Here is a 15,941-nt window from a genome sequence, read left to right on the forward strand (position 1 = left end):
TTGTAGGGCATCCCTCAATCTGAGTTTGTCTGATTTTTTCTCATGGTTAGAATGTGGTTTTGCATTTTTGGCAAGAATGCCACAGAATCATTTGGTTAAGGATGATGCCTGCCAGGTTTTCCACTGTAAAGTTAATAGGCCCTCTTGCTTTAATATCTGTTTTGGGGAGAGCATATAATATAATGCAAATTCTGTTTCTCTTCAAACTTTGACCCACTAATTTTTAGCATTTTTCCTTGGATCTTGCCTGCTACAATTATTACTATTTCTCTCATCTTTTCCACATTTGTTGATTGGAATTTTTCTGTAAAATAGAGTTGTCCCTTTCCCATTTATTAATTCAGTCATTTGTATCAGCATTGAATCAAGGGTATTTATATTATTCTGCTTTGAGCCAATAATGTCATTATTTGTTTTGTTGCTTAAGTCTACACCTTGATTTAAATGGCAGAATAGTATTCGAACTACATGTCTGTGCCATGAATTATTGATCGAATTCTTCACAGTTGGACATTTGGTTTGTTTCCACTTATTTGATAATACTATTAATGATGTCCAACACATAAATCTTTGAATTTTCATGATTTTTTAAATAAACTAGTTTTCTAGGAGCGTAGTTATTGAAATTTGGAAAAGTTTGTATTCGTGGTTTTAATCCAAGCAGCTGCCACTGTCAACACGTCGACACGAAAATCACAGTCCACACGCTCCACCCAGGCTACCCAGCGGTGAGCAGAGGCAGTAGATTTGGAGCTCACGAAGGCCCCTGCAGGCAGGGTCACTTAGCGCAGTTGTCGTGAACACCACGGACAATAAAGTTATTGATGTTGAGACTTCCGGTAGGGGCATTCCTATTTCCGTCGGGGTGTAGAGCCTTCGCCCTCTGGGACCGCATCGCAACCGGAAATAATCGTACCGGGTATAAAGCCACGTCAGTCCTGCTCGCAGTCCCGCCCACGCCGCGGAAGCGTTTCCGGGTCAGCTCGCTCGGCCCGCCCCGCTGCCGGTGCAGTGCTGGAAGCCCCGGCTCTCCCGGAAGTGGCCCGGGCCTCTCTGTCGGGTCCCCATCGCCCCGCTGCTGCTGAGGGCCGCGGGGCCGCGGCGATGGCGGAGGCGGCGCTGCTGCTGCCGGCCGAGCCGGCGGCGGAGCGGGACTCTCGGGAGAAGCTGGCCCTGTGGGACCGGAGACCGGACACCAAGGCGCCGCTGACCGACAGGCAGACGGACTCGGTGCTGGAGCTGAAGGCGGCGGCGGAGAACCTGCCAGTGCCAGCCGAGGTTAGGCGACGGGCGGGACCGGGGCTGCGGCGGCGGCGGGAGGCGGCGCTGGGATGTGCCCCGCGCGGGCGGACCTTGGCCTTGCGGACGCCGGTCTCCCTTCCCTGCCTCCTGGCGGCGGCGGCGGCGGCGCGGGCGGGAGAGGCCCCTCGCCTCCCCGGGCCGGCCGGCTCGCACTGCCGGCGGCCGCCGCCTGTCCCCTCCGCGCGGGGCGGCTGCCGTGCGGCGGGTGCCCGGCGTCCAGCACCCAGCCCTCCCCCTGCGGCGCGGACGGTTGGCCCGGAGCCTGGCCCCCGCGTCCCCGGCGTCCCCGGCGTCAGCCGAGGCACGGCCCTGCTGCCCACCGCCTCCCAGGCGGAGAGGCCGCCGAGCCCGAAGTGCTCCGCCTGGGGCCGGCCTCCTCTTCGTGGCCACTTATCACCTCATTAATAACCCAGCGTCCTTTTTCCGTGGGGGCACTTTGGGAGCCCAAAACTGGCTCTTGGGTGACAGTTTTATTCATCGCACATTGAGCAGTGAGCCCTCGATCGACTGCAGGTTATGGGAGATCGGTTTGTCTGACCTGTCGCAAAGCAATAAAAATGAATTTTCCTTGAAAGCTGGGTCAGTGCGTTATCGGATAAGGCTGGTTGGCGGTTTCAGTGTCCACGTTTTTAACGCTATTCACCGTTGGGATATTATGCGTGTTACTGCTTGCGTGGTTTTATTCAGTCAGTTATAAAAGCAACAAGTACGTGTAATAAACTCAGATGTTTGGCAACTTTTTTCTAGTTGCGAGAGCCAGATACAGGAGGATTATTTTATTAGGGATGATGGTTACTTTTGATGTTGGGAGCATTCTTTTTACACAGTTTAGAGTTGTGTCCAAGGGCAGACTAAGTTTAGAGACTTAAACTTTTTTTTCTACCCTCAAACTTTAAAAGTTAAAAACTTTGAAAGTACCTTTTTAAATATATATATTTTTACTTTGGGACGCTTTGCCATAAAATAACAAGTGTTCTTTCTTGGGTTTCTCTGTCCACCTCTAGGATGCCGGAAGGTGGTCTAAAATAAATGAGGAAGTCAATGGGAATTTCTTTGGCTGGGCTGTCATACAAAGTCTTTTATGGTCTAGATAATGGAAGTTGTTTGCTCAATAAATATTCCAATCCGTTTGTCATTGATTTGGCCTGTTACTGAAACAGGATGTTTGGACATCACAGCACCTTGGGGGGAACGTATTCTCCAAGAAATGTAACCCAGTTTGTTTTTATTGTCACAGGTCATACACTGTTATTTCTCGTTGAACTTAAAGGAAGGGGTTTGGAGTGAAGTAAATTGAATCTCTTCATTTTCACCCCATTGGTTCATATCCGTGCAATGTAGTACCTGTCATTCGCCTCCTGCAGTCATATACCACGTATGACATGTCTGCTCTGGGTTAGGAATTGGGGATAGAAAGGGACGTAAGAAAGACATGATCCCTAGCCTCGCGGAGCTGACGATTGTGATGATCATGAGCATGTTTGAAAGAACAAGGAAGGTAAATTCAGATGGCAGTTTAAGATGCAGGGAAGATAAAACGCTATGACACGAAGGATGATGCGCGCCCTTCAGAGGAGGCGGGAGGCCTTTCGGAGAAAGTAGCAGTCTGAGGTGAGAATTCAGGATGGAAAACAAGAAGCCAGCCTTGCAAACTACAGGAATAGCATTCCAGCTGGAGGAAAAGCAGTGGGGGGTTGAGCCTGACGAGTTCAGGCATTCAGCGAGTGTCTTCCGCTACGTGCAGCCTCGATTTTGGATCCCTGTGAGAATGACATAGGCCGTTGTTTACCCGTCCTGGAACCTTTAAGTGGGGGTTCTCATTGCTCCTTAGCCCTTAAACAGCCCTCGTTTCCCCTTTACCGAAGTGTTTTCTGTGTCTGGTGGGAAGCCTTGGGAATTAAATTTTCTTTTCCCCTCTGTTACCTCTTTTTTAACATTAGTGCTGAAAAAGAAGGCCTCTGTTTTTATGCCGTCCAACCAGTATATCTCTAAGGGATTTTCTGCGGTGTTTCACAATTTTCACGAGATAAATTTCTTCCTGGACAGCTGGAATTAGGCAAGTTAGTTGAATAACAGGAGTCCAGCTATCTCTTAGCAAAAATATCATACAGCTGTCAACTTCTTCAGAAAATAGCTTTCTCTTTTGTGAAGAGAATTAGTTGTATCTTGGAAAGGAGTTAAACCTTTAATTTAGTGTTAGAGAAGAGAATTTTCGGTCAATTAGACTGGTTTCTCATAGCCAGGGCACATGTTTTAGCAGTGAGGGTCATTTTCTTTCAGCTGAACTTAGTAATTCTTGATAAAATGCTGAAATAATTTGCCCTGAAATTTACACATAGTTTACTATTACAGTTACTCCTAAAGAATGTGTGACCTCAGACATGGCGTTTAACTTTTCTGAGCCTGTTTTCTTATTTATAAAATGGAGATGATCATAGTCCTTATCTCATGGGGAGTCATGAGAATTAAATGAAATCATGTCTTTACAGTGCACGTGGAATCTTCTTGCTTCCCCACCACCAAATGAGTCACACTTTGAAAGAACAGATTAGATTCTTATGATCCTGAGCTTAGGTTCCTTGAGGAAGGTTCTAGGACTCCATCTATACCTCTTCATTGATTTGCTCCAGAGAAAGTAACATCAGATTTCATTTAGGAATGAATTGATTAGATTGTCCAGCCCAGAACTGTGCAAGAAGTAAAGCTGGGGAGAGAAAGGTCTGTTTGCTTGTTTTTTTTCCTGGGCCTGTCCAGCTGGTCAGGCGAGTCTGGAGAGTTTATTGTAATTGGTGTTTATTGTGTTGGTGTCCCCAATGGCCTAAACTATATGGCGGCTCTCGGGGCCTGCCAGCCAGGACCTAGGTCTGCGCTTCTGCCAGCCAGGACCCAGGTCTGCGCTGCTGTCTCTCTGAAGGGAAACGTCTCTGCCATCGGAAGCCAGTGCGAGTCAGAGGCCCAGTTATCTTCACCTCGGGAGCGAGGGAGAGGTGGGAACGGGAGCCGTGTGCCACCAGCACGCCCCTTCATGATTTGCCATTCTGTTCCAGGTGCTTTGAGAAAGGAAGACAGCTGGGCAGATGTACCTGATGGGAGACTCTCACAAGCTCTTCAAAAGCAACTCATTTCATTACTTTAACCAGTATTTCTTAGCACTGGTTGCAGTATGGCTTCTCTCTCGCTTGGTTTGAGAGAAAATGTTTTGTATTAATGAGACGGGTATAGGCCAAGAAGCCGCCGTCTGCATCTGGGTTTTAAATGTCCTTATGATTGAAGAGTAGTTTGTGTTTGTACATGAAGTCATCAAATAGAATGCTTTTTCATATGTTCAAGTTATTATGTTTACTCACACTGTCTAGCTTACAGATTGTGCCTGGGATATCTATAGTACCTTCTTCTCAAGTATTTGGAGTTTTCATACAATCTTATTTTTAAAGTAAATTAGAAGATAAATATTTTTTGATTCAAAGTGAGAACACGTGTATGATACACCTGGATCCTTTTGACATGACAGTGATAAATGCACACCCAAAACACAAACAGTATTGATGATCCTGCAATTTTGACAAATTTATGGAAGTCAGGAAGCATGTACTATCATTTACAAAAATCAGTCTAAAGTCTTAATTACAGAACAGGTTGTAAATATTATAAATTTTGACACTAAAAAGATGGTATAGATGACAGAATTTGAGAGTAGATATAGGAGAAAAAAATTAAAGGTACTTATTTCTTCATTTTACGTAATGGGGACTCTCAATAGATTGGTGAATTCAAAGTCAATATTGAAAATCTATTGTAGAGTTACAGGGCAACCATCAAAAATATTGCATACAGTGAACTTTGTTAAAAGTGGGGAGTGGGAGAGGATTTTACTTTTAATTTTAACTCTTAATGATTTGGAATAAAATATATGTTCATGTATTTTGAATAATTACTGTAAAAACATTGGTAAAAATCTCAGATTATCGCTTTGGTACATTCCACTTTTAAAGTTCTTCATTCTACCCTTAAATTCCTTAGAAATAGCTTTTAAATTATAAACACTGGTATTGTCTCCCAGAGGAATTGCTGGAAAAGCAGAGAAGAGGGAGAAGAAGGCAGACTTGCTTTCCATTGCTAATCAGTCTGTACTCCTGGGTTGTCAGAAAAACTAATGGGCCCATTATAGTGTAATGACAATTAGAGAGCTATGCATTTAAAGAGTTAGTTCTTCTTTTCTTTATGGTCTGTTGAAAGACATTTGAAAATGCTATATGTTAAATGAAGAAGACTAAGGGTGTATAGTGTACTGTTATTTGGGTTAGAAAAAGGTTCCTTCGTGTGTGTGTGTGTGTGTGTGTGTGTGTGTGTGTGTGTGTGTGTAGGTGGCCGAGGAAGGACGCGGGAGAGGCGAGGAACTTCAGTGGCCGCTGAGGAGGAACAATGGCCGAGGAGTGGGTCCTTGGGGAGGATGCTTTTCCCTGAATGTCCTTTGAATTTTGTGCCTTGCGAGTTATTCACATAAGTGTGGTGAAAAGGACTGCTGTGTGTATTACAAATAATTCTGAAGCGAGAGAAATTTTACTTTTTATTTGGAGTCTGTCATATATTGCGAAGTACCAGGTTTAAGTGGTGTAAGACCTCACGGACTCTGATGGGAGAATGTGATGATTACATTTCTGTTTCCTTTGCAAATCTAGTGTGTGGTTTCACAACCAGGGTTTTGAAATTGATCTGTGTTACTTTTTAAGATACATTTATAATATCTTTTTCTCAAAAGGAGTTGAATTAAATATAGGTATGGGGAGTTTTGTAAGGTCCTCTGTGTGTTCAGTATTTTGAGCGCTTGCCCTAGGTTTATAACATTCTTGCTTAATTAGTCCCAGTCCTGCAGTAAGCATTCTGCTCCTACTTGCATGAGAACCTGACAAGAGGATGCTCCCAATGCTTCCTTTCTCTGTTTTGTGCTATTGTTGTCATGCATTTTACTTTTACATATGCTATAAACCCATAATGCATTGCTGCTGTTTTTCAACATTTGTCTTTCCGAATGATTAAAAAGCAAGAAAAATGGTCATATTTACCTTTATTTTAACCATTTCTTAGAGCTCTTCAGGATTTTTGTTTGTTTGTTTGCTTGTTTTGTTTTTGTGGATCTAGGTTTCCATATGGCATTACGTTCCATCTGTCTGAGGAACTTCCTTTAACATTTCTTGTCGTACAGGTCTGCGGGCGACGCAGTCTCTCAGCTGTGTTTAAACAGTCTTCACTTCTCTTTCATTTAGAAAAGGCATTCCCACTAGGTAAACAATTCTGGATTGACAGTTTTTTCCTTTTATCACTTAAAAGATATGGCTTTATTGTCTTTTAATGTTTGCAGTGATTCTTATTTTTCTTACTCTGTATGTAATGTGTCTTTTCTCCTCTGACTGCGTTCAAGATTTTCTCTTTAACTTTGGTTTTCAGGAGTTTACATATGGTGTGTGTGTGTGTGTGTGTGTGTGTGTGTGTGTACGCGTGCGCGTGTGTGCGTGCGTACTCTGCTTGGGATTCTTGAGCTGCTCAGAGCTGTAGTTTGGTGTCTTTCATTATTTTTGGAAAATTCTCAGTATTATCTTTAAATATTTCTTCTACCCTGTTCTTTCTCTTCTTTTGGGATCAAATTACACATGTATTCGGTCATTTGACATCACCCCACAGTCCTTGGATGTTGCATTCAGTTTTTATTTTCCCACCGTTTCCTCTTTATAGGTTATTTTTATTGACCTAGCTTCCAGTTCACTGATTCTTTCCTTAGCAGTGTCGAGTATACTGGTGAGTCAGTCCACTGCAGGTATTCTTCATCTCTGTTAGCATGATGTTTATTTCTAGCATTTCCTTCTGACACGGTTTTAACTTTTCTGCTGAAATTCTGTATCTGTTTATTTATTTATTTTATTTATATTTTATACCAGAGTCTTTAACATTATTTAGTTATTTTAAATTCATTATCTGATAGTACCGTTATACTAGTCATCTCTGAGTCTGGCTCTGTTGAGCACTCAGTCTCTTGACAATCAGTTGTTTCTTTCCCTCTAGCTTTTTAATGTGATTTTGAATAAATACTGGACATTGTGTGCAGGACAGTAGAGAATAAGGAAAGTAATATTGATGTCTGGAAATAAGAACACCCCTCTGGTAGGTCGTTAGTGTGGGGAGGTGAGTCAGTGTAGCCAGGAGTTGCGCTAGGTTTGGGTTTTGTTGTTGCTCTGGTTGACTTTAGTTTCCCTTTGGCTTCAAAATCTCTGGCGTTGCCTTTGCCCTCCCATGGCACGAGCCGCCCAGCCTGGAGTGGTGGTTGTGGAGAGGCTTCTGTCCTCCAGGCCTCGCCTCAGCCTTGGGCAGGCCCTTTGCCCTGTGTGTTGGGGGTGGAGCTCTCTCTCTTACTGCCTCCCTCCTGGGTAGGGGGCCTCTGCTGTTCTTGGTGGGGTTCGCCCCTGGGCTTAGTGGTGTTTTCTCTTCCCTTCCCCCAGCACTGGGGGGTCCTCCTCTGCGCCCCAGGGATGGTAGGGTCTGCTGCCTTTCTTTCAGTGGATGGGGCTTAGCCCCGCCCCCACAGCGTTCTCCTAGGCCTCTTTCCGTCACACGAGCACCTGTGGGGGTCTGTGAAGAAAACTGTGTGAGTGGGTGCCGGTGCCCCCCTTGTGTTTGTGGCTTCCGGTCATTTGACACTCACCCCCTAGCCTTTAGCAATTTATGAGAAATTTTAGCGGAATTCCTACCTACTACGGTGGTGCTTGTCATTTTTTCCCCGTGATCTGCCACAGGTGAGCCAGTGCTGGCTTCTGTCTCCCCAGAGGTGCCCACCTTACATAGATTTTAAGCTACTTGGTTATTCTGTGACCTCCGCCCTCTGATGGGTTCAAAAATAGTTATGATTCGGTAGGTTATTTGTCTTTTTCTTATTAGGGCGCAAGCAGCACTTCGTTCAGCTTTCTTTGCGTTAGCCTGGCCTTCGTGTGCTTTCTGGTCTATGTTTCAAACCTGAGCCCAGTTAGTGCCTCTCTCCCCTTCGCCCATTAGGTATTGTGTAAACAGGGCAGAGAGGGTTATGTGTTTGAATTTCTCCATGGTCCGTTCATAGAGAGCTAAATTTTACTATTAGTAAAATGTGATCTTGTAAAGGCGGCTTACGGGCTACACCCAAGAAGCAGGGAGGATTCTGATGTGTAAATCCACTCACTGCGTTGGTGCCGGTAAAGGGGGGTGATGACATGGGACTCGTGGGGTGTCTGCTCCGCGGCCGGCGTTGTGCGGCGTCCAGGGAGCGCCATCTCGGAGGAGACGGCTGGTTGGTCGTTGGGGGCGTTGCACCGAGCGGGAGCAGGGGCGACAGTCTCAGCCCGACTCCCGCCGTCCTGCAGAGCCCTCGGTGGCAGCTCACAGGTCCTGGTGACACCTTAGACTCGAGGTAGGTTCTGAGTGGGTTTGGGAAACGTAATTCTTTCTGCGCGGCAGTCCTTTTGTGCTTCGGTTCCATCACCGTCCAGGAGGAGTTTACCTGGACGAGCGGTGCCCTGGGTCCCGAGGCAGACTCCCTCGGGACCAGCCGACGGAGGACCTTCCCCGAGCGCTCTGCCTGGGCGGCCTGCTCCCTGCGCCTGGTCCAGCTGCTTTTCACAGTGGCCTCATGATGCAGATGGTGTGACTCCTACTTTCCAGCAAAGAAATGGAGGGTTAGAAGCATAAAGTCATTGCCCTGTCGTCACAGCCTATAGTGAGCAGGGGCGGGGCCGAAGCCAGGCCGCCCAGCGACAATATGTACTGTGCCAGGACGTAGAGTACCTCGAGCCCAGGTACAAAACCCCTGTAGTTACGGGGTTGTATTTCCAAGTTAGCGATGGTGTATTTTGTATCTAGCTTATTTGAGCTTGAAAGAGAAAATACTATCTTCAGATGAAATTTCTATTTCTAGAAAAATAGACAGGGAAGTCATTTCTGAAGGCCTCGGATCAAGATCTCATATTGCTGGACCCTGCGTGTCATGCCCTAAGGTCTGGAAACTGGAATTGAAACAAAGTGGGCTCTTTTGCTTCCCCAGCGGCCACACTCCCTTTCTTTTAGGTCTCCACGTGGCTTGTCTGTCTGACTACAGGCGGGTTCACACCTGGACTGTCGTTAGCAGCAGTGGGGATCTGGGAGGTGTTGACATCAGAGTGAGGCCTTGGAGGTGGGCTCTCCCGAAGCTGAGGGAGACTCTGAAATTCTTTCTGTTCAGTTGTCATTTCAATTCAGAATTTGTCCGCAAGAGGGAGTGTGCCAGCGGTGGAGATGGTAGGAGGTAACGTTTATTGGTGCTTGCTTCTTGGGTGTGATGTTCTCCGTTGGGGGCTGTTTCTGCGGCCTGGCTTTGTGTGAGATGATGGGGCGGGGCGGGGCGGGGGTGGACGGCAGGCGCGTTCTCAGCAGCACAGGTTGGTTCGACGCAGGTTTACTTCACAAGACTTTCAAGTAAGAAAGTGGGCGTGGGTTGGCATGGACGCCTCCCCAGTATTAGAAAGGGAGCTCGAAAACCATACTTTACTGGTAGCGAGCTGCCAGTGTCACGCTCGCCTTCGAGACTAGCATTTAACAGAGTGCGCGAGCCTCGTAGGAGCGTTAGTGTTACATGGCTCTTATTAAAATCAGAAGCATTCCTTTCTCTGACAGAATAGCCGAGTTGTAACACCAGTCTCGAGGGAAGTTCAGAGTATTTTCAAGGTATTTAAATGTCTGTGTCGCTTTTTTTTTCCAAGCTCCCAATTGAAGACTTGTGCAGCCTGGCGTCCCAGGCGCTGCCCATCGCACAGACCTCGATAGTGCCCGACTCCACGGAAGACATCCTGTCGAAGGGTTTCACGGCCTTGCAGATGGAAGAAGGGAGAATCGAGACCGCACAGCAGGCGAGTGGCAGCCCCGCGTCCAAGGGTGCCGGAGCATGTTAACTGTCCCGGGACAGGGCCAACACGAAGGGCCCTAACGACAAGCTCTTCGACATTCGAAACTGTGGTTAACACAACATTTTTGTAAAGCAGTCTTGATTTCGCGTTAGTTGTGGCCATTAAGTGTTTTAAATGAATCTGTTGCCCAGTTATGTATGTGATACAGATAAAAACATGATATTCCAAGTTTTTATTTTATTTTATTAAAAAAAATTTTTTTTTTTAGGCAAGACAATCCTTGGTTGACCTCACAGATTTCAAGGGCCTTGTCAGCTTACAATACTTTATTTTTTAAGTTTTTTTTTTTTTTTTTTTTATGCCTACAGCGCCTGGTCTTCCTAGGTGGTCTCCCATCTAAGTACTAACCAGGCCCGACCCTGCTTAGCTTCCAAGATCAGATGGGATCGGGCGTGTTCAGGATAGCATGGCCATAGACAATATTCCAAGTTTGGGTATTGATAGATTATTATATTTATTAAGGCTTTCCTATTTTATTTACTTTCGACTTCACTCAGCCCGCATACATGTATGTGTGCGCACACACACACACTCTCACACATACCCCTCTCTGCCTGTTGCAAGGTAATTTCTCTTTTAAAAACCTAAACATCCTCTTTAGATGAGCCCTTGGAGTTATTTTTTGTAATGTAGCATGTGCAATCTTGTCTTGGGTTTTGCTTATTCCTGACGATAAACCTAAATGGACAGTAGTTTCTTCTGCTGCTTCCTCTGCTCTGTCTCGTGAGGAGTCAGAGCTGAGAAGTCCACTGAGTCAGGCAGGGAGCAGCGCGCCGACCGGAGGCACAGCGAGTGAGCGAGGCGGCGCTGACGAGCGCTGCAGGGCGAGGCCCGGGGTCCGGACGTCACCGGTGTCACTTGCCGTCCTCGCGAGTGTCGGCAAATTCCTTACCTCCTTAGGTCTTTAGTTTCCTTATGGGCATAACGATGGCAGTCCTGTAGCCGCGTCACGGACCTCTGTGAGGATGATCACGGCCATGCCGCGTGTGGCGGGCATACGGCCGCAGGCCAGTGGGCAGCAGCCTGCGCGCTGGGCGGGTTAGTCTCGGGGGAGTTAGCGTGCCCGTGACTGCCGGTCCCACGGAGAGTCACAGGACGAAGTCCTGCACCATGTCTCTGGATTTCTTTGGATGGGTTGAAAACAAAATCTTCTGGATTAAATTTGCACCTGCACGCTCTTTTAATTTAGAAAAACCAAATATATTGAGTTATAACTTATATGTAATAAAATGTAATCATTTTAAACATACAGCTTGATGAGTTTTGACAAGTGTGTATACCTGTGTAACTACCACTCTGATCAAGGTATAAAACATTTCCGTCACCCCAAAAAGTTCCCTCATGCTTGTCGAAGGCCAACTCCCCCCACTTCTTTTTAATAATAGATATTTTCGGAACATCGACAGTAGGGCCAGAATTCAAACCCAGGTTTAGCTGCTGTGAAAGTCTGTGTTCTTAAACTAGTCTGTTACGTTATTTATGAGTTTATGTTCTCACAGTTCTTCTTAGATAACAATATTTACCCAAAACCTGACGTCACCTACTCAGATACGGCAAATTAGCAAATGGGTTTTAGCCTCTCAGAGAAGAAATCTTTACTTCTTATGTATTGTGTCTTTAATAGTCTTGATTAACTCTGAAAATGGCTATTGTTTTTAATATCCTTCACTTTTCTTAGCATGTAGATATTGACTGTACAATTAAATTATCGTCTCTTGGCATAAAACTAATCATTCACGTCTGAATTCCAAACAGTAAGACTTAGAGTTCCCTTCTGACTGTTTAGCATGTGGCCACTTTTCATGTGGTCTGTTTTAGCTTTTTTGACAATATAATACTCTTCATTTTTCCAGTTTTTCTCATGGTTTGCAAAGCTACAAACCCAGATGGATCAAGATGAAGACACTAAATATAGGTATGTGGCTCTTGCATTTGTTGCCTGTCCTAAGTTTTAGATCACGCTCATCTGAAGCGTTTCGTAATCTGTGTCTTTAAACAAAATTAAGGCACAAAGAAAAGTCCGACAGCAACATTTTCTTAAAGACTAGCCAGAGAGGATTTGGGTCAACTAGTATTGGAAGTTGTGTAACTTTAAAAAAATTACATTGTAATTAATAGGTTGGGAGAGGCAGACATTGGTTTTTAGGTAAATCTAGAAAGGCTTGGGTTCAGGTGGGAATTCCTCAGGGGCTCCAGGAGTGTTTGCTGCCTTTATTTAGCAGAGACACAAGGGACTTTAGGGACGGCCACCTGGACTCTGGGGCGTCACTGTGTCGTGTGTACTAGTAGCATGGGGGAAGTGCTGGCGTATACTTTCTAGCTGATTTGAGGACTGTGGGTTGAGCTTTTTTCATTTGTCGAATATTTATGAAGTGGCTATAATTGCTAAACATTGTGTTAGGCTCTTTGATATATAATTCCATTTAATGTTCATAGCAGCTCTGTGAGGAAAGGTGATATTATTCCTATTTTACAAATGAGCGAGCTGAGGCCTGGAGATATTAAATAACGTGCCTAATGTCATGGAGACTTGGGCAGAGCTGGGATTTGGACTTGGGTCTTCTAATTCCGAGTCCAGCATTCTTCCCATGATACAACCCTCTCTCAAAGCTGGAATTGAACTCCTTGATACCTTGGAGGGGGTGGCCCTGGTGTCGTTGTCTTTGAAAGTTGAGCTGGTGATTTATTGTCTTCCATGTGAAAAGCCAGTTTGTGGTTTCATGGTTGATTCCTTTAGTTACTCCTTTAAGTTTCAGTAATTTTTCTTCTTAAGTATTGAAACAGTTTGTAACGTAGCTTTTGGTACATTTCTGAATATAATGAACTGCAGTGACTAGGTCCAACTTTCCTCCTAAAATCCAAGCATTTGGGGAAAAACGAGAATTTGTTGTTTATTGACTATGCTTATTGGGGGAAAACATTATTGCCAACCCCCTCTTGGTTCTGTTTTCTAGACAGATGAGGGATTACTTGTCTGGGTTTCAGGAGCAGTGTGATGCTATATTGAATGACGTAAACAGAGCTCTTCAGCATCTGGAGTCACTGCAGAAACAGTATCTTTTTGTGTCCAACAAGACGGGAGCCCTCCATGAAGCCTGCGAACAGCTCTTGAAAGAACAGGTAATGGTGTAGGGCAGAGGGCCAGTGATTGTATTTAATATTTTATTTTTAAATAGATGTATGCAATTTAATTCTAATCTCTTTAATTTCTCCAAGTATATATTGAACACTGCTCTGTATGAGGCCCTGTGCTAATAAGCACGCAAAATGTTACATAGACAACCTGCTTTTATTCTAAATCAGCTCAGGTGGATGGGGCGAGGGCTGGCTTTCCTGTATTCTGAGCTGTTAGGTCTCAGTACAGTTTCAGAGTGAAGAGGATGTATCAGTTTGCACTGTCTACTCTTGACACTTTTCAAACAAGCATCATGGTTGTAGTGAAGGTGGGCTTTGAGAAAGATGAACTGATCTAGCTGCACTTAACTTGTGACTTAAAGATAGAATATTAAATTACTGTGTTTATATCAGAGTTTTCTCTGTGTGTATTCTGCTTATTAAGAGGCAATCATTTATATTTTATGAGATTATAATTTACTGTAATATCACTGATTGTTTTAGTCCGTGATTGCAAAAATCTTTGAGCATTATTCTGAAATCTTATGTCTAATATAAATCGATAATATCTGATATAAATCAGTTCAAAGTCATTTTGAGATTGGAGTGCTGATTCTTGTGTTCTTCTAATAATTGATTTTTCTCTTTTAAAAAATGCAAGTCGGAACTTGTTGATCTAGCTGAAAACATCCAACAAAAGCTTTCCTATTTTAATGAATTGGAAACTATTAATACGGTAAGCATGTTTTTCCCTTTTTGTAAAGTTTAGTGACTTTATATTTCCCTTTCTGAGTATAATCTTTAAACCTATAAATTGGCTTGAGTGATATTTTAACTTAATAGTTTGCTTGCTGATAGTATTATTCCTGTTTACGATCAATGGACATGTGATTACCAATTCAGATTTTTTCAAATGTGATCTAAGTAATAGTTCTGCTTAAATTGTGTTGATGTTACTAAAAATCTCTTTGTTTGCTACCTCTTATGGTATCTTATATGTAAGCCCTGAAGGTTATAAGAAGAAATACTAAATTTTAAATTTTGCTACTATAATAATAATAAAAATGTTTTTTAAACTAATTTCATGTTTAGTATGAGGAAAAATATAGTCCCCATAATGTATGCTTGTATTCCTAAGTAATAGTCTCAATAAAGACTGCTGTGTCAATGACATTTCTGATTCTTAATTATAGTAATTATATGTAAATGACATTATTACAATTATTAAATCAATCATAATTATAATTTACTAGAGTTAGAAGTCAAGCTGTTAGCCAATTAACAGTGGAATGCAACAGGAAATAGTTCATTGCCAAACTATTTGTATATCTAGATAAGAAATGATCAGTTTTACTTATATTTTATATACATTACTTATATTTATGTTATATTACTGTATATTTTGTTTTAAAATATAATTTTACATATTATATCAAGTGTTAAATATCATTGTTTATGTTTATACTATTACTATTACTTATATATTTACTTACATTTTACATATATATTTTTTACTTTAATAATATGGTGGCTAAGCATAGTATTACCGACTGCTAGTTAATCCTTTAACCTTGAGAAAATTACCAGTGTTTGAAAACAGAAAGTTTATGTTGTAAAGTGCTGGTAAATATGAGTCTAGGTACTTGATGTGTTATCGTAATGTAACATTGTACAATGGCGTAAATAAAATATTTGCTAATCCTTGAAGAGCCCCATTAAGATTATTATGAATAAACGGAATTAAATCAGTGTTATTTTTTGGTTTTCCTTTATTTATTGTTACACATGGACTACATTTGAGGATATTTTGGTGACTCAAAATGTAAAGACATTAGTTTAACTTGTTATATCCTAAAGGGAAATATGGTAGTTCTAAAATGTAATTATCAAGTTTTACTTGTACATTTTTGCATTGTGTGAATTAAGGTTGATTTTTTTTTTCCTTAAAGAAATTGAATTCTCCTACATTGTCTGTGAATAGCGAAGGATTTATACCTATGCTGGCCAAGTTAGATGATTGTATAACATACATCTCGTCTCACGTAAGTCATGGTATCTCTGTATGTTTTTAAGAAGTCCTTTTTTCTTTTGTTTTGAATTTTTTATGTTTATTTGAACTAAAACTGACAACAGTTACAGAGAAGCAGTCTCTCAAATGCACCTTTCAAAATATCTTAACATCCCTAGTATACTGTGTCTTATGCTGTAAAGTACTTATTTCTCATGAAGGGAAAAATAGATCTCTCATATACTTGAAAACCTGTGGTCATTTCTCAGTCATTGTCAGGAGTGATGTAGAAAGTACTTCCAGCCGGAGTGGAGAGCGGCCCCGGCTGACCCAGCGTTACCAAAGCATAAGCGGTCTTTAGGCCGTTGACTTCCCGTTGCGCTAGATGTTACCCGCTGAGGAATTGCAGCTGCATTTATTCCCTCGACGATATTCTTTCCCTAGTCGGGCCTGACATATTAGTCTTGAAGTCTCTGGAGTACTGAAAATACATTTTGCTAAAAACGGCAAATGTTTATCGAGCCCCTCCTTTGTGCCAGGCACCGGGCCCTGGGCCGTCA

The 15,941-nt window shown here is 43.2% G+C and overlaps 1 protein-coding gene and 1 non-coding gene across 3 annotated transcripts in view; one reads left to right on the forward strand and one right to left on the reverse strand.

Annotated features, from left to right (window-relative positions):
* The first annotated feature begins 1,000 nt into the window (after window positions 1-1,000).
* Window positions 1,001-15,941, forward strand: part of COG3 (component of oligomeric golgi complex 3) — a 54,394-nt gene continuing 39,453 nt past the window's right edge. Inside the window, exons 1-6 of one of the 2 annotated variants that reach the window (XM_016143846.2) lie at window positions 1,001-1,278; window positions 10,056-10,202; window positions 12,113-12,174; window positions 13,214-13,379; window positions 14,035-14,109; window positions 15,323-15,415. In XM_016143846.2, the coding sequence (XP_015999332.1) occupies window positions 1,105-1,278; window positions 10,056-10,202; window positions 12,113-12,174; window positions 13,214-13,379; window positions 14,035-14,109; window positions 15,323-15,415 (717 nt within the window). In that variant the 5' untranslated portion in view covers window positions 1,001-1,104. Of the gene's footprint in view, window positions 1,279-10,055; window positions 10,203-12,112; window positions 12,175-13,213; window positions 13,380-14,034; window positions 14,110-15,322; window positions 15,416-15,941 lie in introns of those variants that run through there. The other variant, XM_016143847.2, reaches the window with a different exon arrangement.
* On the reverse strand, window positions 10,559-10,677 carry LOC118609438. Its single transcript, XR_004953433.1, has one exon. It is a non-coding gene; the product is annotated as a 5S ribosomal RNA (ribosomal RNA).

The sequence above is a fragment of the Rousettus aegyptiacus genome, unplaced genomic scaffold (genome assembly GCF_014176215.1).
Source record: "Rousettus aegyptiacus isolate mRouAeg1 unplaced genomic scaffold, mRouAeg1.p scaffold_m13_p_11, whole genome shotgun sequence".
In the NCBI taxonomy this organism is placed as follows: Eukaryota; Metazoa; Chordata; class Mammalia; order Chiroptera; family Pteropodidae; genus Rousettus; species Rousettus aegyptiacus.